The sequence below is a fragment of the Schistocerca serialis genome, chromosome 2 (genome assembly GCF_023864345.2).
Source record: "Schistocerca serialis cubense isolate TAMUIC-IGC-003099 chromosome 2, iqSchSeri2.2, whole genome shotgun sequence".
NCBI lineage: Eukaryota > Metazoa > Arthropoda > Insecta > Orthoptera > Acrididae > Schistocerca > Schistocerca serialis.
This window is the reverse complement of record NC_064639.1, coordinates 776562843-776585335: the sequence shown is the minus strand read 5'-3', so window position 1 is coordinate 776585335 and position 22493 is coordinate 776562843. Positions and strand designations below refer to the sequence as shown.

Below are 22493 nucleotides of genomic sequence, written 5' to 3'. Positions count from 1 at the left end.
CATTTACCAGTGTCATGTGTGGCTTATGAGCAGCTGCTCAACCATTAAATCCAAGTTTTCACACCTCCTGCCTAACTGTCATAGTACTTGCATTTTGGAATTCCTGTGTGATGGTCTGGATATATGTCTGCCCATTACATATTATGACCCTTTTCAACTGTCGGCAGTCTCTGTCAGTCAACAGATGAGTTTGGCCTGTACACTTCTGTGCTGTACTTGTCCCTTCGTGTTTCCACTTCACAGTCACATTGGAAACAATGAACCTAAGAACGTTTAGGAGTGTAGAAATCTTGTGTACAGATGTATGACACAAGAGACACCCAATCACCTGACCATGTTCAAAGTCTGTGAGTTCTGCGGAGTGCCCCATTCTGCTCTCTCATGATGTCTAATGACTACTGAGGTCGCTGATATGGAGTACCTGGCAGTTAGTGGCAGCACAATGCACCTAATATGAAATATGTATGTTTTGGGTGGTGTCTGAATACTTTTGATCACATACTGTGTTTCATTGGTCAGATTATTTGGATACTGCACTCTACGGCAGCATAATCTAGCCTCTGGTGATCCACATGTTGCTATTTTATGCTACATTCTTCTTCTTTTAATTTTTCTAGCTCTCATCCACAACTTGCATTTGTAGTGTACCATATCACTTTAGTAAAGTGAGGTCTTGCACAATGTATACCAAACTGATACACGATGATTGCCACCACAGAAGTTTATTTCAGTAATTAGCTTAGAATGTATGCTATGTAGGAATTTGGTTTCTTGTTTTCACATGTGATCTTACATTGAATGGATGCAGTGCATCTGCAAGCTAGGATGAGAATAGCTACTTTATCACATTCCATGGCACCTGCTCAGTGGTGATTTGTTCCATTTCATCAGATCCTGTCTTGGAGATATGGTGTGCTCCCTGTCTTTGGAGATACGGTGTGCTCCAAGGAAGAAGGACATCACTGATATCAGTGATATCTGGAGAGTCTTAAAGGTCATTCTGGTAGCTATCATTCAAGTGAGAATGTTCATCAGTTACAATCAGAAAAAATTGTGTTGAGAAAATGTAATGATGGAGCTATTTTGTCATAAAGTATAGTACGAACTGTTCAACTACTGCAATGAATAGATCAGTATATTCATATTAATGAAGTAGGCCTCTAAATTATTTACCAGAAAGCTGAGATTTATTATACTAATGCAAGGTGTAAATCGAAAGTGGAGGAGAAAGGAAAGGAAAGGGAAAGAAATGATGATATCAGATGCATCACAACTTTATGCAGAACCAGTAGTGAGGAGTGTCAGACTGGGACTCGAACACACAATCTCCTGCTTACTAGGTGACTGCGATAGTCTGTGTCACCTGGACACCTTATTAATCACAAATGCGTGGACTGTTTCAGCATATTCCTTGGTGTAACCACATACACACAAGCACCACCACTTACCTGCAGCCCTGTCCATGTCGTCAATGTTCACTAATTTTATATTCCCACTGGATGTTGAACATAAATGTGCATCTGCTCTGACAGTTGTGTATTCATAGATCATCAAGGAGTATCAGTTACATGGATTTGTGGTATCTGTTCTTTTGGACATGAGTGAAGGAACAGACACCATGCATTCATATAAGCGACACACCTCGATGTGCTGTGAATCTACAGCCATCAGTGCAGATGCACATTTACATCTGCACCATCATGAGGTGCATGGCAGAGAATATGTCCCATTGTATCAGTTATTAGGGTTTCTTCCTATTCCATTCACACATGGAGTGTGAGAAGAATGATCATTCGAATGCCTCTGTGTGTGCAGTAATTATTCTGATCTTAACCTCACAATATCTATGTGAGTGATACATAGAGGTTGTAGTGTACCTCTAATCATTTGAAGCTGGTTCTTGAAACTTTGTTAATAGACTTCATCGGAATAGTTTATGTCTGCCTTCAAGAGTTTGCCAGTTCAGTTCCTTCAGTGTCTCTGTGACACTCTCCCATGGATTAAACAAACCTGTGATCATACATGCTGTGCTTTCTGTTTACATTAAATATACCCTGTTAGTTCTATCTGGTACAGATCCCACACACTTGAGCAGAATTCTAGAACTGGTCACATGAGTGATTTGTAAGTAATCTCTTTTGTAGGCTGACTGCAGTCCCCACAATTCTGCCAAGAAACCAAAGTCTACCATTTGCTTTACCCAGGACTGAACCTATGTGATCATTACACTTCATATCCCTACAAAGTGCTATGACCAGGCATTTGTATCAGTTGGCCAATTCCAACAGGGACTCATTGATATGATAATCATAAGATACAATGTTTTTTTTTCATTTTGTAAAGCATAAAATTTTACATACTGAACATTTAGAGCAAGCTGTCAATTTCTAACCATGTTGAAATCTTATCAAGATCTGACTGATATGTATGCAGCTTCTCTCAGACAGTACTTCATTATAGATAACAGCATCATCTGCAAATAGCCTGATTTTACTATTAATATTGTCTGAAAGGTTATTAATACACAACATGAACAGCAAGGGTTCCAACACTCTTCCTTGGACTACATCCAAGGATACATGTATGCCTGATGATGACTCCCCACCCAAGATAACATGCTGTGTCCTCCCTACCAAAAAGCTCTCAATCCACTCACAGATTTCACTTGATACCCCATATGACCATACTTTTGATGATAAGTGTAGGTGCAGTACTGAGCCAAATGCTTTTTGGAAATCAAGAAACACTGCATCTACCTGGTTGCCTTGATCCAAAGCTTCCAGTATGTCATGTGAGAAAAGAGCAAGTAGGTTTCACATGATCAGTGTCTTTGAAAACCATGCTGGTTGGCACTGAGTAGGTCATTCTGTTCAAGATACCTCATTATGTTTGAGCTCATAATATGGTCTAAGATTCTACAGCAAATAGTTGTCAAGGCTATTGGACGGTAGTTTTGTGGATCTCTTCTACTACCCTTCTTGTAGATGGATATAACCTGTGCTTTTTCCTAAGAATTGGGCACAGTTTTTTTGTTTGAGGGATTTACAATAGATTATAGTTAGAAGAGGGGCTAACTCAGCTGCATATTCAATATAGAATCTGACAGGGATTCCATCAGGACGTGGAGCTTTGTTGAATTTTAATGATAGCAGCTGTTTCTCAACACTACTGACACTAATACTTATTTCATTCATCTTTTCAATGGTATGAGGATTAAATTGGGGCAATTTTCCTGGGTTTTACTTTGTAAAGAAATATTTGAAAATGGAGTTAAACATTTCAGCTTTTTCACGGCTAACCTCAGTTTCAGTTCCTGTCTCATTCACTAGGGAGTGGACACTAACTTTGGTGCAGCTAACAGCCTTAGCATATGACCAGAATTTCTTTGGATTTTGTGAAAAGTCATTTGATAATATTCTCCTACAGTAGTCACTGAAGACATCAAGCATTGCTCTCATGGTTGCCAAACATGTTTCATTCAGTACCTCTCTGTCTACAGTGCTACTCTTTGTTTTACACCTATTATGCAGTAATCTTCTTTAGAAGTTTCTTTACTGTGACTGTATACTGTGGAGATTCCCTCCCATTATGAACTGTTCTTCTGGGTACATATCTATCCAGAGCATCATCAGCTATTCCTTTAAACTTGAGCCAGACTTCCTCTACATGCTCCTGACCTGTGTGGAAAGTGTCAAGTTTCTTATTTAGATTCTATGTCACTGGTCATATACAGGGTGTTACAAAAAGGTATGGCCAAACTTTCAGGAAACATTCCTCACACACAAATAAAGAAAAGATGTTATACGGACATGTGTCCGGAAACGCTTAATTTCCATGTTAGAGCTCATTTTAGTTTCGTCCACCTATGCTCAATGTAGCACGTTATCATGATTTCATACGGGATTCTCTGCCTGTGCTACTAAAACATGTGCCTTTACAAGTACGACACAACATGTGGTTCATGCACGATGGAGCTCCTGCACATTTCAGTCGAAGTGTTCGTAAGCTTCTCAACAACAGATTCGGTGACCGATGGATTGGTAGAGGCGGACCAATTCCATGGCCTCCACACTCTCCTGACCTCAAGCCTCTTGACTTTCATTTACCGGGGCATTTGAAAGCTCTTGTCTACGCAACCCCGGTACCAAATGTAGAGACTCTTCGTGCTCGTATTGTGGACGGCTGTGATACAATATGCCATTCTCCAGGGCTGTATCAGCGCATCAGGGATTCCATGCGACAGAGGGTGGATGCATGTATCCTTGCTAACGGAGGACATTTTGAACATTTCCTGTAACAAAGTGTTTGAAGTCACGCTGGTACGTTCTGTTGCTGTGTGTTTCCATTCCATGATTAATGTGATTTGAAGAGAAGTAATAAAATGAGCTCTAACATGGAAAGTAAGCGTTTCCGGACACACGTCCACATAACATATTTTCTTTCTTTGTGTGTGAGAAATGTTTCCTGAAAGTTTGGCCGTACCTTTTTGTAAGACCATATGTTTGTTTGTGTGTCTGTCGACCTGCCAGCACTTTCATTTGGTAAGTCACATCATCTTTGTTTTGTATATATATATATATATATATATATATATATATATATATATATATATATATATATATATATATAGACACACACACACACACACACACACACACATAGATATGTCTTCTTGTGTCTGTATATGTGTGTATGCGCGAGTATATACCCGTCCTTTTTTCCCCCTAAGGTAAGTCTTTCCGCTCCCGGGATTGGAATGACTCCTTACCCTCTCCCTTAAAACCCACTTCCTTTCGTCTTTCCCTCTCCTTCCCTCTTTCCTGATGAGGCAACAGTTTGTTGCGAAAGCTTGAATTTTGTGTGTATGTATGTGTCTGTTTGTGTTTCTATCGACCTGCCAGCGCTTTCGTATGGTAAGTCACATCATCTTTGTTTTTAAATATATATATATATATATATATATATATATATATATATATATCTGCCTGTTTTAGTTGTCCTTGGTACTTTGATAATCATTGTTGCCACAACTGTGTCATGGTGATTGATACCAGTTTTGACATGGACATGTTCAAAGACATCAGGTCTATTTGTTGGCATTAGATCCAATACATTTCCATCATAAGTGGGGTTCCTAACTATCTGTTCTAATTAGTTTTCAGAAAAGGCATTTAGTAAAGTATTACAGGATGTTTTATCATGGCCACTACTAACAAAACTGTAATTTTCCCAATTAATTGTTGGATGATTAAAGTCTCCACCATGATTACAGTATGATTGGGGAACTTCCATACAGGTGAACTGAGGTTTTCACTTAAGTTTTCAGTTATATCAGGAGATGAGTCTGGGGGATGAGCAAAGTATCCAATTGTCATTTTCTAACCAACCCTGATACTGAGACTTGCCAAACAATCTCACATACAGTTTCAGCTTCTATCTCAGTGGATTTGAGTTTCTTGTCTACTGGGACAAATACACCACCTCCATTTCCCATTTCCATATCCTTTTGATGTATACTTAAATTTACTCCAAAAAACTCACTGCAATCAATTTCAGGTTTCAACCAGCTTTCTATGCCTAGTATTATGTGAGCTTCACTGCTTTCCATGAGCACTTCAAACTGTGGCACTTTGTTGTCAATGCTTCAGCAGTTTACCATTAGGATTTTAATACTCTCACCTGTGGCAGGCATTTCTTTTAATCTCACAATGATATTTCTGGGTTTTCTAAAGCTATCATTATCTGGATTAGATGGAGAGTTGCCTAATCTAAAAAAAATCCTTGTGTGAACCCCCTCCCTTCCCCCCACACAGCCAGCTACTTGAGTAGCAGCCTCTGATGTGTAATGCACACCTGACCTACTTACGGGGACCCTACAGTTCTCAGCCCTATGGCGCAAGTTCAGGAAGTTTCAGCCTAGCTCGTCGCAGAACTTTCAGTGTCTCTGGTTCAGTCCTTCTACTTGAGTCAGGAGCAAAGGGACTACCATCAGTTCTAGGGACAATGCTGCAAATTGTGAACTTCACCGAAACTCCATGTGCAAGGCTGGTGTTCTCAGCCTTCTCTGACAGTCACTGGAGTGACCCAAGAAAGACCTCCAAGCCCAAACAGTAGGCATAATTTGTTCCATTGTGTTCCACAGTCTGCAGTTGGTTGCAATCTGTTCCCTCAATGGCTGCTGGAATAGTCTTTTCAGTGTGTGGAATGAGGCTCCCAGGCACACAACCTGAGTGCGCCTGGTGTCCTTTCCTGTCCCTTGCTGCCATTTCCCTAAGGAGTACCATCATTCACCATGTGTTTGAACTTCAGACAATCAGTACACCCCTACTCTCTTGCATTTGCCTCCTAATAGCAGACAAAACAGGTTCCCCATAAACAGGTGAAATGAGTCTCACTGGTTCAGTTTCAGTTTCAGTGAAAGACAGAATCTCATACTTGTTGATTAGAGAGATCAGTACAACACCTTGGATCCTCCCTGGTCCCTATCCATCCTGTACAGGACACCTACATCAACCATTGACATGCCACTCGCAACAAGTGGATGGGTAATGACAGATCCTGTACTTTCCACAGAGGAGACAGGATCCACAAAAGCAGATAGTACTTGAGGTACCTCTGGTACAGGTACCAAAGGTAAACGACTCTCAGGAGCTATTCCAACACACCAATTCACAGCAGCTTCCAATCATTTGACAGAAGTCAGGGTGATTTCCAGCTGCTTACAAACATCAACCAACTCATCCCATCTTTGAGAACTGCATTCACAGTGGGGCTCCATTTTGGTTGGTGCAATGTATTATTAGCCTGTGAACAAATAACTTTAAATTAAACCTGCTGATTTTCTTTTAATCTATCGAGCTAAAATGTTGCTAGTTCCCCATGAGAATTCAAACAGATACACAAAATGGGAGTTCTATTAAGTCAATGCAGAAACCTATGACAAAAATTATTAGTTTCCTAAAATGTTTTGATGTTACAGTTGTTAGTAGACTTGAAAACAGAGTTAATTTATGAAAAATGCAGATAATACATAGGGCTACTCCTCTTTAAGGGAAAACTAGATTTAACACAGTATGTTAGAAGATTTGCTACAGTAACTAAATCAAAAACCCTGATTTGTTACAAATTGGTCATAGATTATGCAAAGGACAATGGTAGCTTCCAAAAATTCTCAAACATGCACTTTTGTGTGCATTGATATACAATGAAATTCAGGGGTGATGTAATCCTTGTCTGAACTGTGAACCACAAGTCCTGATTTGCTATGCATTAAATTATGTATACAAAACACTCATACCATTAACATATGAAACTATAGCTTTCTAAGCTTCCAAAAATTCTGAAAGTTATCTGTTTGTCACATAATTGTACAGTGAAGTTAGAGATAGACTGTTTTGAATAAGGATAGGCCTACTGTCCAAAAAATTTTTAAAGGAGCCCAATTTAGTTTAAGCCTATAGTTGACGATAACAGTACTAGTTCATTGCAGCACTCACAAATGTTCAGCCTTTCACAATATATCACAGTACAAATGGATATTGGTACAATTAATGAAAGAGTATGCAGAATAAGTGATGTGAACAGTAAAATATGTGAATCTAGAATGTTCACCCTCCAGTGGTAATCTAAAATTAACGAGCAAGAAAATGGATTGGGACTGTGGATAGGTGGCACTAGGTGGAAATATGGGTTGGCCAAGGAATGTGCTAAAATAGTCTGTCCATTTGCAATCAGCACTGTGTCTGGGTGCTGCATTGGTTAATGCAAACGTCTAGTAAACAAGAGGTCCCAGGTTTGAGTCCCAGTCCAACACAAATTTTCACACTGCATATTCTACTTTAAGCCCTGATGCTCATGGTACAATCAGTTCCTTCCATTTCCCTTCCTTTCTCCCTCCCTCCATCTTCAATTTACATAAGATGAGATTTGTAAAAAGACCTTTCCAGCTTCCAGCATAAAAGAAGTTGCACAGGAGGAGACAAAGCCTACATTAACAGAGACATACACAGCTATTCTGACTTTGCAGTTCAAATGTAAGAGGTCAGAATTCTTAATCAATGGTAATTGGGAATTTATCCATGAACACATGACATCACATAACATAACTATGAAATAACTTCTCACTTTTCAATCATATTATGTTCATGTTTAATCTCTACACTTACCATCATCATCATGAAAATATTCAATTTTTCTTTGTTTATTTGTTGAATTTTTATTTTCCTTTTTTCAGCCTATTAGAGTCATCATCTGCATTTTGTTATAGACACAACTGAGCGGCCTTGTAGATGAACTGTCATTGGCACCTTAATATCTTAGTTGACTACACACACACTTTTCATCCATGCTAGGACAAATACTTTACTTACTAAAAATAATTGCATATTGATAATTCATTACAGTGAAACAAGAATTTGGGAACTTATCAGTTCTGTTTAATTTTTCATAGCACTAAGCAACACAGACACAAAATTATAATGCAACACAAAAGAAATGAGAAATTTTTGAATAACACTGAACACAACCACAGATGCTATTCAGAAGCTTCTAATGTGTGAAGCACATGTTTGCGCTTTGAGCACTGTTGTAATAATCTGAAGTGTTTATTCTGGATATCTTTGCTGTACTTTTTCTTTACACATAACAGGTGGCTGTACAAAACTCTGTGTTAATGTAGAAGGACTGACAAAAATCATTTGATTGAACACATGTGATATATAATATTGTGCATGAAACAGAAACAACAGCTCACATTATTAACAAGCTGATATCTTTAAGAAGGTATTAACTATGCAGTAAATGCAGATGTAAACACCTAAAGATGGACATACTTGCCTGGAAAATAACAGTTTTTCAAAAACCTTTGTGTCTAATCATCATCTCCCCAAATAATCATTATTTAATAATAATCATAGATGTTACCAGTTTCCTTCATGAATAAAATAATGTAAAAACAGGTGTTTTGTATATGAGTTTTATAAGATTACCTGAAGGATTTGTGTTGAAAAATCGCATAGGTGCTCTCATCAAATTAGTGAACATTGTATCATGAAGCTTTCTTGATGATTTCATACAAATGTTGTAGAAAGTTAGAGAACGTGTGAATGCAATAACAACCAGTCCTACAGTGATTGCCACAAACATGTAAATAAGAGTTTCAGTTTCATACAATCCATCCAGTAGACTTTCTGGATTTGTTTCATTATTAGAAGTTACAAAATCCAATAAGCTGAATGACTGATTTGCCTGGCTTGTTGTAGTACTTTCAATTGTTATCTCATCATCACTGGCAGAAATGTTCATTTTGTTAACAAAACTGTTCATCTCTTCCCTATACAATGCTCTAGCCTCTTCTTGTGTAGTCCTGAAAAAGAAATTATTGTTTAATTTTTTAATTCTGATATCAGTATTTTGATCTTGTGATGTTATTTGCAAGTTTATATTTAACTGGAAAACAAAACTGCAGGTTTAGAGATGTGAATTTTCTTTACTGAAATGAGTAGTCAAATAGATGCACAGATATCCTTCGCTTACATGATAGCACCTTTGCAATGAAGTGTTTCATTGCAGCATTTCAGCTACACTCATTAACTTGAGAGGAAATTGAGCACTTACTATACAATATAAAGAAAAATTTTCAGAATTGGGCTAAAACAAAATATTTATAGCATTTAAATAAGCATATGAAATATTTCCCCCTTCCTATATTGAAATAATGCAACAATATATATACAATTGTTGAAAACCCTCTTATTTGGTAACTGTTTATCAAAAAAAAGTAATCAGTGATTCCACAGCATCTTTATTTACTTATTTTCACAGAATTCATGAAACTGCTTCCTTCAGTTAAATTTTTTCTGATAGGAATAGATAGAATCTGGTAGGTGCAAGATCAGGCACTCTGCAGCAAATTGTGCACAGTTTTAACACTTTTTGGCAAATTAGAACTGTGTGCTGCACTGGGACTTGAACACAGACCCATGCATACAGGAGAATGTTTCTCAGGTTTGTAAGCTTAGAGAGAGGTCTTGGTAAAATTAAAGCTGGGACTTGAACACAGACCCATGCATACAGGAGAATGTTTCTGGGGTTTGTAAGCTTAGAGAGAGATCCTGGTAAAATTAAAGCTGTGAGGGAGGATTATGAGTTGTGCCTGGATAGTTCATCTGATAAAAGTATAACCATGAAACGCAAGTGTTAGGGTTCCAGTCCTGTCATGCAGTGTTAATCTGAAATTAGTTTTCAACTACAGTGAATGTTCCAACACATTAGTATCATTTTTTAAGTAGTAGTAAGACAAATTTGCAAAATCAGTGTTACACAAAAAGTAATTTAGTTACCATATTATTAAGGCATAATGTTTCTGACATTTTATCATAGCTGGCAGTGGACATCTGCCTTCATGATTAGGTACTTTCTCTGCTTTTTTACTCATGTTTTAAATAGATTTGCTGGTCTTTCACTCAGCTGAGCGCCCTTTTACTTAGAGCTTGCAGAGGAAACATTGTATTCAGTTAACAGTGAGCAAGGTTTTCAAAAAGTAATCATCTATATATAACTTATACTAGGGAGGCCAAAAGGCACTCCTTTCTGTTTTAGAGCTTGCCAAGCTCCTTAATTTTGCTGCACATCTTGTCCCAATAGAGGAGCTTGATGTGTGATTTCAGCCTTTTCTGGCGTAGGAAAATCTTGAATATTTCCTGTGTATTCAGCTGGGAGGCATCGTCAAACAGGCACAATATTTCTGACTTCATATTGGACCATGAAGACCTCATGGTGGTATCTCTCTTTATCTGGGTACCTCTAAGAGACTCCCTAAACCTCATAGGAGAAAAATTTGGGTCAATGCTAATGAAACTGTTGGAAATCATGCTTATATCAACCTAATTTCTGTTCAGTGCAATTTATTATGAACAAACTGATGGAGTTTTGATGGGATGCCCACACTCACAAGTGGTGGGCAATATGTTTATGAAAGCATGTGAAGAAGAAACTCTGGAGTCAGCAATCTACAAGCCTTCATGCTTTTTCAATATGTTGATCATACATTTGTAGTCTAGTGACAAGGACAACATCACCTACAGGACTTCCTGCAACACTTGGATCTGAAAATCAGATTCCCAATGGTGACATAAAAAAATTATCTTCAATTTCTGGAAACATCAGGTAAAGACCAGATAGCATGCTTAAATGTGGAGTCTACCACAAACCAACACATGCAGGTTTGTACTTACATGCCTCCAGCAGTCATGCCCCTTCACAAGGAGAAGATGTCCTGAGCGAATTAGTGCACAAGAATGGAAAATCTAAGACTGTGACAGTCTAGTTACAGAATTGCAGCACTTGCAGAACATGTTCCATATGAATGGATACAACAACTCCCAGATGCAACATGCCTTAAGACCAAAGAAGCTGATACCACAGCCTGCTGAAGATGAAGATAAACTGGTTGCAATGGCAATTATTCCATATGTCAGGAACACATCAGCAAAAATCAGGAGAATACTCCAGATACACAACTTCAAGTGCATTTTCTGGCCACCATTCCCTGCCAATGTAGGAAGATGTATGTAGGCCAGAGTATGGAGACAGTACAGGAGAGATGCACTGAGCATAAACACAACATAGACAATGTACAGCCGATGAATGCCACTGGGGCATATCCCATGGACATACACAAATTGTGATGACACCGAGTTGTTGCAACAATTCAATCTATGTGGAAATCTGATCCCATAACAGCTATTGAAGAATATGATGGCACAGCTGAGGACCCTGGATTGACTCCTGACATCATGCAGTGGCAAAATTTAATCTTGTGATTTTCCAAATGATTGTAGGCTTTCCAAAATAACAATTTATTCATATTCCAGTCTTTTATTAGTCAAACATAACTCCAAGTCTGAAGTCTGAACCCAGTCCCGGTTGAGATAACAAGCATGTAACACCTATGTCAAGTATGGTCCCAGTAATTGCTCTCACAATAGCTATGCACAAATTGTTCATGAAAGTACATGCATCAGTATCTGCGAAAACTCAGCAATGTTGATGTTTAAAAACCTGAAGTGATTTAGCTTAATGAATATTTAGACTGAAATGTGATGTGATTGGTAGAAAGTTAGAATGATCCATTGTTAATCATTGTGACTTTTATTAATAACTGAGCTAAGTGACTATTGCATTGTACTTTTATCTGGTGGGTTATTTCAAGTCAGTATGTGAACTGTGAGCCATAAGAATGATAGCCAACCTTAAATGGAAAGATTCATGTAAACCAGCATTTAAAGCTCTCAAAATACTAACATTACCCAGTATATGCCTACACGAACTCCTCTGTTGGACAAAATTCAAATAGTCTCCCGATACTAGAGATAACAACACACAACACAACCATGATACCAGAAAACGGAACCTTTTCCATGAGCCTGCACACACCACAAAATACAAAAAAAAGCCATCAAACACTGGACCAAAAGCCCTTGAAAAACTCCCTTCATTCCTGAGAGAAATAAACAACAAAAATATTTTCAAAAAAATGTTTCAAAAATTTTCTCATAGAAAACTGTTATTACAGTGTAAATGAAGTTATGTGCACTACAGTTCAAAACAATTGAAATACCATTATTGTATCAAAAGAAAAATTGTACAAAATCTAATTTAATATGAAATAGCCCCAGAGTAATTTTGTAATAAATTATATTTTTGTTAAACAGTATACAGTAAAAACTATGTACCTGTTGGTGCATGAAATGAAAATATGTCTTGATCCATACAATGTACTTTGTCAAAAGATAAATAAATATATAGTGTAAAAATGAATTGTGTTGTGTGGCACATTTAAATATTTTGTTCAGTGACTTGTTAGAATTACCACTGATTAATGGACAATGTTTAATTAACTTGTGCTTCAATGGCTTTACAGTTTATCTGAATAATTCTACCACTGAACTCTTGGTTGTTTGTGAGTGCAGACCTAATGACAAGCAATAATAATTTTACAAAATAGAAAACAAACTTAACCATCATCCCAACAATATGACTTTGAGGCTAACAAATGCGTAAAAAAGTGCAATCTAAATCATGTTGTTGTGTACATTTTTAGAGCAAATGCCATGAAGTACTGAATAAGATTTACATCTTCAAGACAACTGACTGACATGTTACTGAAGAGTGGATGGAGACTGCAGAAAAATCTGGTCGGTGGCTTACAGGGACTTGGTGACTAAGCTAAAAAAATGTCAGTATCTGTGCCACTTTGAAGTATAGTGTAGCATTCAATAAGATATACTTGACACACCACAATAATAATATTTATATCTCCTGATACAAGTTAGAACAAATTAGTTCAAGGCAGTATGAGTCAGTGCATTTGCAAGTCATCAAATGTTGGAACTGAAGAATTTACATAACATGAATGTCAAAATTTATTTGAAAAATATAAAATCTGTTCCACATCATGTACATAATTCACAAATGAAAAATCCAGGTTATTTGCTGTGAGATATAATGAAGAATTACTGCGAACCATTGTAGGCTGCATCAGCCTATTTCAACTTAAGTATTTCAGAACCTTTGTTACATTTCCTGCTTCAAAACTCTTAAAATATTGCAGAAATCTCATTTAATCACTTGAGAATAATATGATTTGAGAGTAAAAACATTTTATGTTCATTTTCATAAATACAAAGCATGAGCATTATATATCTCTTCTATATCTTCAATTTGAATATGATGAGGACACTCCCTTCTTCAAAAGTGACAACAGCAGCCAGGTTCACAGGACTGGAAGCATACATTTCTGGTTTGGCAAACACTCAGGTACCCAGTAACAACTCAACTGGCATGTTAAAGCACCCAATCTCACTCACGCGGAAAATATCTGGGACTGTTTGGAACAGTGGGTGCAATGTAGCATTCAACAGCATCTCAGTCTGGTAGGTATCTAGGATCTGATCACCTATGTGTGGCTTCAACTGGATATGGCATAGCAGAAGAAACTTGTAGACTCTTTCCTCCACTGAAGTGATGTGATGTTAAAAGGTATTACTGTAACTCCTCCTAGGACTTACTGTTCTTTTGTCCTTGTATTTACTTTGGTTGCATTGCCACATAAAGTACTTCTGTTATACAGCAGGGAGTGTTGTCAACACAGTTTAAGTGAAGTTTTTTCATAGTTGAAAACATAACACAACTGAGCTCCTTGGTTAATTTAACTTTGTTTGACTTTAATTTTGCTTGTTACCTATATGGCTTCCAAAGAATTTTACTTTCACTTAGTGCTTATTATTAACATTTATTTCTGATAAACTAGGTTATGTTTTTACTTATTTTAAGATTCACAATATGAATCTTTGCAGTATTAAGACAAACCCTTTGCTGTGATCCAGTTTCAGGCCTGTTCTGATTAATCTGGCTTCTGTATGGTATTGTTGAGTTTGGAGCCTTCGTTAGTTAGTGTATTTCTGATACGCTATTGTTGTTGTGGCCTTCAGACCAAAGACTGGTTTGATGAAGCTCTCCATGCTACTCTATCTTGTGCAAGCCTCTTCATCTCTGAGTAACTACTGCAACCTACACCCTTTTGAATCTGCTTACTGTATTTATCTCTTGGTCTCCCTTTACAATTTTATCCCCCAGGCTTTCTCCAGTACTAAATTAGTGATCCCTTGATGCCTCAGAATGTGTCCTACCAACTGATCTCTTCTTCTAGTCAGGTTGAACCACAAATTTCTCTTCTTCCCAATTCTATTCAGTACCTCCTCATTAGTTATGTGATCTACCAATTTAATCCTCAGCATTCTTCTGTAGCACCTCATTTCAAAAGCTTCTATTTTCTTCTTGTCTAAACTATTTATCATCCATGTCTACCCTCCACACAAATGCTTTCACAAAGGACTTTCAGACACTTAAATCTATACTTGATTTTCTGATGTATATAGCTTATTTATAATTATTTTCAGTTGCATGTTACAAACCCGTATGATATTAAGACAAACTCTTTGATTCAGGTTAAGGCCTAGTCTGATTAGTCTCGTTTTTCTGTGGTAATGTTGCGTTTGGGGCCTGGATTATTTTGTTGAGGTCACAACCAAACATTTTAGGTCTTTTTTCCTTTTTCTTCATCAACTCAGAAATTTTTTGACTCTTAACTTCATCAAATTCAAATGGAAAGCTGGTTTTTATATTCGAATTGTCACATGGTGAACATGTGCACTTCAGTAAAGTAGTGGTTTTGCTGAGAAGCATTCCATTAGTAACATTTTATATTGGTAGTATACCCTGAAAATTTAAAGTTAGTCTCTAATTATAATGATTTCCAGGATATGAATACCAGATTAATTATGATGGGCTCAAAGAGAGAGAGAGAGAAAATTGTATGTATTTGGAACATTTAGGCATGAGAAATTGAAGACCCTGAATTCATGCAAACATCATTAAGTTTCTTTTAAAAATCTAAGCATACATCTACTTGGGTTTTGATTAACATATAGTGGACTGACCCTAGAGCTCAGGGAGAAGGTAGGTAGATGGAGAAATGTATACTTGGGATACCACTCACCTGAAGAAAAAATTGCTCAGAGGACACAAGGGAATAGATGCTTTGTTGTGATTTGGATGGAATGGGCTAAATGTCTGTCCATCTGATCTGTTATAGGAAAGAGGGCTGCTAATACATCCCTCATGGTACATGAAACCCTAAATGTGTCTACAAAAGCAGCACCTTTCAAGTAGATAAAATGGAATCAGATATTGATTTCAGACATGGTGCGCCTACTTCCGACAGTCACAATCAGCTCACTCACACATTTGTCCAATCTCCTTTCTTACACTAAGATTTCTACTATGTTCTCAACCATAAATATTTATAATTGCATAAACATCTGCAGCCAGAGCCAATCAACATAAAAGTTTTCTACTGTAGACCCAGAAGAAGGCTGCTGCAACTGCGGCCAAAACATTGGTTTTTCTCCAGACATAGTTTTATACAATATGATGCAGTGCCATACCTAGAAAACTTTTATGTCCATAAATATTTCATTTCAGTTGAAATATTTCACTGAAATGAAAATACAGAGTGATGTATGATACTAATTGCCCTTTAATTCATAATTTAATGAAATCATAGCCTCAATGAAGGTCGTGACATATACAGTTATGACCAGTATGTTCTAAAATGCCACACTCAAAAATATAATTTTTCAAGGAGTCATATTTCAAATTCTGTTATCACAGACCTAATGGGACAAGTAGTTTTATGTAGGGCCAAGTAGTTTTATGTAGCTCTTGGCCTCACAACTGTGTGTATACCTTTTGGAAGAACTTGCATACTGTAACTATTCTACTGTATAGGGTCAACATTTAAACATTACATACTTTCTCCAGCCCAGACATATTGAGCAAATCAGATGATTCTTTTGCATTAGGTGTGATCTAGGGTGGACCTTTGGCAGCTTGTAAAAGCAACATTTGTTCATGAGTGGTTCTTCAGAAAACTTCAAAAAACTATTATTTTAGGTACAAAAAGTACAGATTGGGGAACAGCTGCTCCTATAATTTCTATTCATGGCAGGTCATCAAAATTTGTACCATTGTTCTTAAAATGATATTCTTGGGGAACTTTTATACTTTTTTGATACTATTCTCCATTACCGAGATTCAGAGGTTCAAAGTTATGCATATACAATATACAGTATGCGCATAGCGCATAATATCCAGTCTGGGGCATAAATGTAGTTTTAACTGATGTGGTTAACACATGGCAAGGGTTCTCTGGTCAACAAAAAAAAAAAAAAAAAAAAAAAAAAAAAAAAAAAAAAAAAAAAAAAAAAAAAATTAAGAGTAAAATGAGAATTGCTGTATGTGGTGATTTCAACATAGAAATGGTAAACACACAGACCAGTTGCTAGGACATTTTTGAATATGCTAAGATCATTAGACCTCTATTGTACAAATAACTGTGCCATACGTAAGAATGCCTGTATAGGCAATATTATTGTGAATTTCCATAGGGACGATTTTACAGTTAGACTTGCAGGAAGTGGACTTGCAGATTATGAGCCACTACTCCTTACCCTCTGTAAGAGGCAACCAGTTAAAACTGGAGAATCTAAAGTAGTAGTGGTACGAAGACAGAAGGGAGAGTACATAAATATGTTTGTTGATAGATTAGGAAGTGCAGATTGGGACTTTATATATAATTGTCAATCTGGAAAAAGGGAAGCTGAAACTAGCTTTGGTAACTTCTTTAAAAAGTACACAGATTTATGGTATTCTTGCTCACCAGTAAAAAAAATTAGATATCCAAATGAAATGAAAAAGAAAAGTCTGAACTGGTTCACACAAGAGCTAGTAGAAACTAGAGGAAACTTGCATATGCTGTACCAGATGCATAAACAAGCCTCTGACCAAGGGGCAGAACAGAGTGTGAACATTCATAGGTCATATCTGAAATGCAAAAAATACTATAAAGCTTAACTACTACTGGCAAAAAATTAAGCAGTGGAGAACTATATAGAAAGAGCTCCCGATAAATGCAAGGCAGCCTGGCAAATAATAAAACAAGAGAATACACCGAAATGCACAGAAACAGCTCTGCTTGATCCTGAAGAATTAAACGAGTACTTTTTAAACTCAGTTAAAGAAATAAGTAACAGTATCAAAGCAACAAATTCATCTGCAATGAACCTTGTTGGAACACCACTGCCTGTTAACCTGGCATTTCAATGGAGGGCTGTCACACCTGCTGATGTTATAAAAGCTGTATCCAAATTTTCAGGTTCTAAAAGTATGGACTGTTATTGGTTATCAAATAACATAATTAAAAAGACAATACACTCAATAGCCAAACCATTAGCTTATATTTTTAATAAATGTGTAGAATTTGGAGTTTTTCCGGATGCACTCAAGGTATAAAAAGTTGTCCCAGTTTTTAAAAAAGGAGACAAACATCTGCCCCAAAGCTACAGACCAGTCTCCATTGTTCCAATATTCTCAAAGGTATTTGAGGCGCTGATACACACACAAATAAGCAACTTCTTTGAAAAACACAATATCCTATGTAACAATCAGTTTGGCTTTCGAAAGGGGAAGAACACAACAGGGGCCATCTTGGAAATCATTGACCAAACCTTAACAGCTTTTGAAAATAATAACATGGTATCACTGGTATTATGTGACCTAAGCAAAGCTTTCGATTGCATTCCTGTTGACATACTACTGGGGAAACTAGAGTTTTATGGGGTGAGAGGCAGCACTTTATCTGTGATAAATTCTTATTTAAGTAACCGAAAACAATTCGTTTCAGTCAGAATTTTAAATTCTTCCATCACGGAAATCAGCACAGGTATACCACAAGGGTCTGTCCTTGGACCCTTCTTCTTCATTGTCGCTATTAATGATTTACCTAAAAATATAGCTCACCCTGTTGTGTGTTATGCTGACGATACAACACTACTTACCACACATCAGAACATTTCAGATCTGAATAACCTAACAAAAGAAACACTAGATAAGGCCCTGGACTGGTTTGCAGCCAATAAGCTCCTATGCAACCCTGACAAAACACAATAACTTTTAATGGGAACATCAAATGAAGTAGGCAATAAGTCAGTAAAACTCTTAGGTATTCACATTGACTCAAAACTATATTGGGAGGAACATGTCAATCATGTATGTGAAAAAATATCTCGGGTGGCATATCTTCTCTTGAAACTAAGGGAGGTAGTGAGCTTGGCGCACCTTAGGGTGACATACTTTGGGCTATTCCAGTCACATATTTCATATGGTCTTATTATATGGGGGCACTCCCCTCACATAAAAAATGTATTGAAATTACAAAAAAAAGTCATACGTATAATATGTAAAAGAGGTCATAGGGAGCACTGTCATCCTCTTTTCTCCAGACTCAGAATACTTACAATTATAAACATATACATCTATGTGTCTGTACTCTATATTAAAAATAATATTTCAGAATTTATTGCCAGAAAGGAAATACACGAACACAACACCAGGGCGAACGGTAATTTAGACATACCGTGCCACAGATTAGCGAGGAAATTCCCACAAAGTTAACCCACTCAAAATGTTCAATAAACAGTCAATTCATGTTCAGTCTATGGATACAAATTCTTTTAAAATTAAGTGGTACAGCTGGGTGTCAGATCATCCATTCTATGACATTAAAGAATTCTTTGAGATGCCTGAGGAGAATATAAGCATTTAAAAGTTGTCTGTAGTTAAACATATTCTTTTGTGCTGTGGTTAATCGTGTGTAATTACAAAGTTTATACTATAAACAATAAAATACCTTATTATATTAGATTATAAGATAGCTTGTTGCGTTAGCTTTTAAAAGCTATCCTTTGTAATTTGGTACACTGCCATGCTTCAAATGCATTTATAATGTATGGACAGAAGTTTATTTTGTTATTCTGTATGTTCTAGTACATCTTGTATGACGAAGCAATATCATTGTAAAATGATCTATGGTGAATAAAATTCTTGAAATTCTTGAAATTGCAAGGATTCTGGTTTTACTGGACTATGTTTTCAGTCAGCATATTTTCTCCAATAAAGCTTTATGATGCACTGTCTCTGTATAATGGGCACTTCATGCCAGTACAAATATGTCCAAATTAGTATTGTAATGACAAAAAATGGGTTAAAAAGGGGCTGTCTTCGCATGTCTGAAAATAACTTAAAACGAGCGCCAAAAATGACGTAAAACTGGAGAGACTGCACATATACAAAAATGTTACTAATAAAATTTTTACTCTTTCAAGATACAAATCATAAGCTGTGCATTTTTGATGAATTCTTCGATTGATGAGTTAAGTATCCAGAAAGCATGAAAATCAAATTATTCTGTGTTAACCTTATGTATGCATACTTATTTTTTCTTGATTTGTGTCAAAGTATATATATATGTGTTGAAGTATATTAATAGGCTGTCAAAACTTAACTGACCTACTAAATTCATTTTATATAGGCAGAATACCCTGCCACAAAAGGGAAAAGAAGACAACCAGTGGAAAAATGGTCCTGTAGAAGCACAAAAAAGATGACTATGTTCCTTTTTAAAAGAATCTGATATAAATGTGGAAAAGCAACTGCTTCAATCTTCCAATCTTCATTCTGCCTGCCACACCAAAAATTTTGGCATTTGAACAAATTTGTGCTTCTTTATGCTGAAAGAAAGGAGTGGGGAGACCTTTATGGTGGAAAAGAGAGGAGACAGTGCCAGTGGCAGAGAAAGAGAGAGGAATCAGCGATGGTGGGAGAGAGAAAATGGCAGTGAAACAGAAAGAGGGATGGATGAAGACAATGGCAGTGGAGCCAAAGAGAGAGTAGACACTGATGACCAGTGAGAGATAGTGGACTGAAAAGAATAAGGCAGTATGGACTCCCAGACCAGCCAACTTCAACCCCCCCCCTTATCCCACCCCCCCGCCAACCCACCTCCTCCACCCCAAACTTCCTATGTGTGGTAGAGTAAGCGTCAGTGGGAAAGAAATGCAAAAGAAGACAGTGTATGTGAGAGAGCAAACTGTGAAAGTGGGATATTCTGTAAATTAAGGGAAGAAAAAGGAGACATGGGAGAGAGACATATACAAGGTGTATGGAAATTCCCATTACAGACTTCTAGGCTTTGTAGAGGAGAGAGCATACATAATATTTTAATAGGAACCCATGTCCAGAAATGTATCATTTCTGTTCCATGATGGTTTCAGTTCAAATGTTTAACTCATCCATTTCTGCTTGAGAAACTGAGATAGGCATGATACAGTACAATTATTAGGTAACAATTCAAAAGGAAACATAACAAGATATACATTTATCACTTAACACATATTTTTATATTAACACTTAAATATTATAGGTTTACATTATTTCAAAACAAAAAGAGCCCAGCATACTGTACGTAACAGAACAGTGTTACAGTAAATAAATCAGAACTGTGTTTTCTCTCCACTCCTACGGTGGTGCTTGGTTCAATATTGTGAATTTCTTTGCTCATAAGTGTTTCTTTTGTTTTCCATGTTTTTACTCATTGAAGTTATTGTTGTTGCTGTGAGTCATCTTTTAGATATTAAAGGAAGAAGATCATTGTTGCTAAAAGTGTTGTGTTCTTGTTATAAAATTATATCATAAGTTCATCCACAACAGGTCATGGGCCCAGGTTTGAACACTTCAGGCTCTGAGAATTATGGTATTCATTCATCAGACTATATATCAGTCATACAAACATTCTTAAACTGTCAAGAGAAGATCAGTGGGAAACATGGAAATGACAGATTCAGCTTTGTTTAAAGGAATGTCCTCTTTATTCAATTACAGATGGTACATATCAGTGTCCGTCATTAGTGGAAGGAGAAGAACTGTCCAAAGCATATGAGTGCTGGCAACAGGACAATGTTCGTGCAGCTGGTATCATTGGAATGGTGCTTGATGAGAAACCTGCTGTTCATGTAAGAAAGAAGACTGACGCAAAGAAACTTGGGATACCCTTATGTCAGTATATGATCAATCTCCATTGCAGCGATTACATATGGTGTTTGATTGTTTATTTGAAACTTCAAGAGATGATGTCACGTCTATAACTAAACACATGTCACTACTTGTGAACATTTTCCACGACTTGTGCAGTGAACTGAACAAAATTAATCCAAATGTAACTTTGCCCCTTTCGCTGCTCCATCATAGTATTTTCAAAACAATAGGACCCGAATATCAATTTTACAGATCAACCTGGTATCATGTTCCTGAACCTGAGCAGAACACAGCTTCTAATTGAGAATTTGCATTCGATTGAGAATTCGCTAGCTACACAGGCAGCTGGTGCTTTCTACACAAAATCAAAATCGAATGAGCTACATCAAAAACAGAAGAAATTTGCAACAGAGGGGAGTAAGTCATAGAAGAAAGATAGTCGTATGTGTCTGTATTGCAAGAAAGCTGGACATATAATTGCAAACTGCCGAAAGTGCATGGCCGCAGAAGAAGCAAAAGCAACAGCTAACAACAATAACAATTCGAGTTCCAGTTTAAAAGTGAGCAACAAACCACATACATTTCTAGCCAATAATCTGTTGTCTCATGTTAATTTTGATAGTGCAGATTCTTGTATTTTGGACTCTGGTACGACACATCGTATTTCACCAAATAAACAGCATTTCGCTACATTCGAAAAGTTTCCGATTCCACGATGTGGGCAAACAGTTGACAAATAAGTTATTTTTGCACATGGGACTGGCAGTATTTATATTGTAATATTCATAAACAAAAGTTGCACACCTGCTTTGCTTGAAAATGTGTGGTATGTACCTGATGTCAGATACCAACTTTTCTTTGTCCATCAAGCTACAAAACATGGATACAATGTGACACGATAACAAAGGTGTTGTCATTCAGAAACATAGTGAAATAGTCACAACAGGAAGACTGGTTGGTTCAATATACATTATGAACATGAGAGTTTGTCCTCCGGATCA

At 36.9% G+C, this 22493-nt stretch overlaps 1 protein-coding gene across 3 annotated transcripts in view; it reads right to left on the bottom strand.

Annotated features, from left to right (window-relative positions):
• The window catches only part of LOC126458000 (ATP-binding cassette sub-family C member 4-like), a 310841-nt gene that overhangs the window by 72830 nt on the left and 215518 nt on the right, over positions 1-22493 (bottom strand). For all 3 annotated transcript variants that reach the window (XM_050094772.1, XM_050094773.1, XM_050094774.1), the window contains one exon: positions 8988-9364. In XM_050094772.1, coding sequence (XP_049950729.1) covers positions 8988-9364 — 377 coding nt within the window. The remainder of the gene's footprint in view (positions 1-8987; positions 9365-22493) is intronic.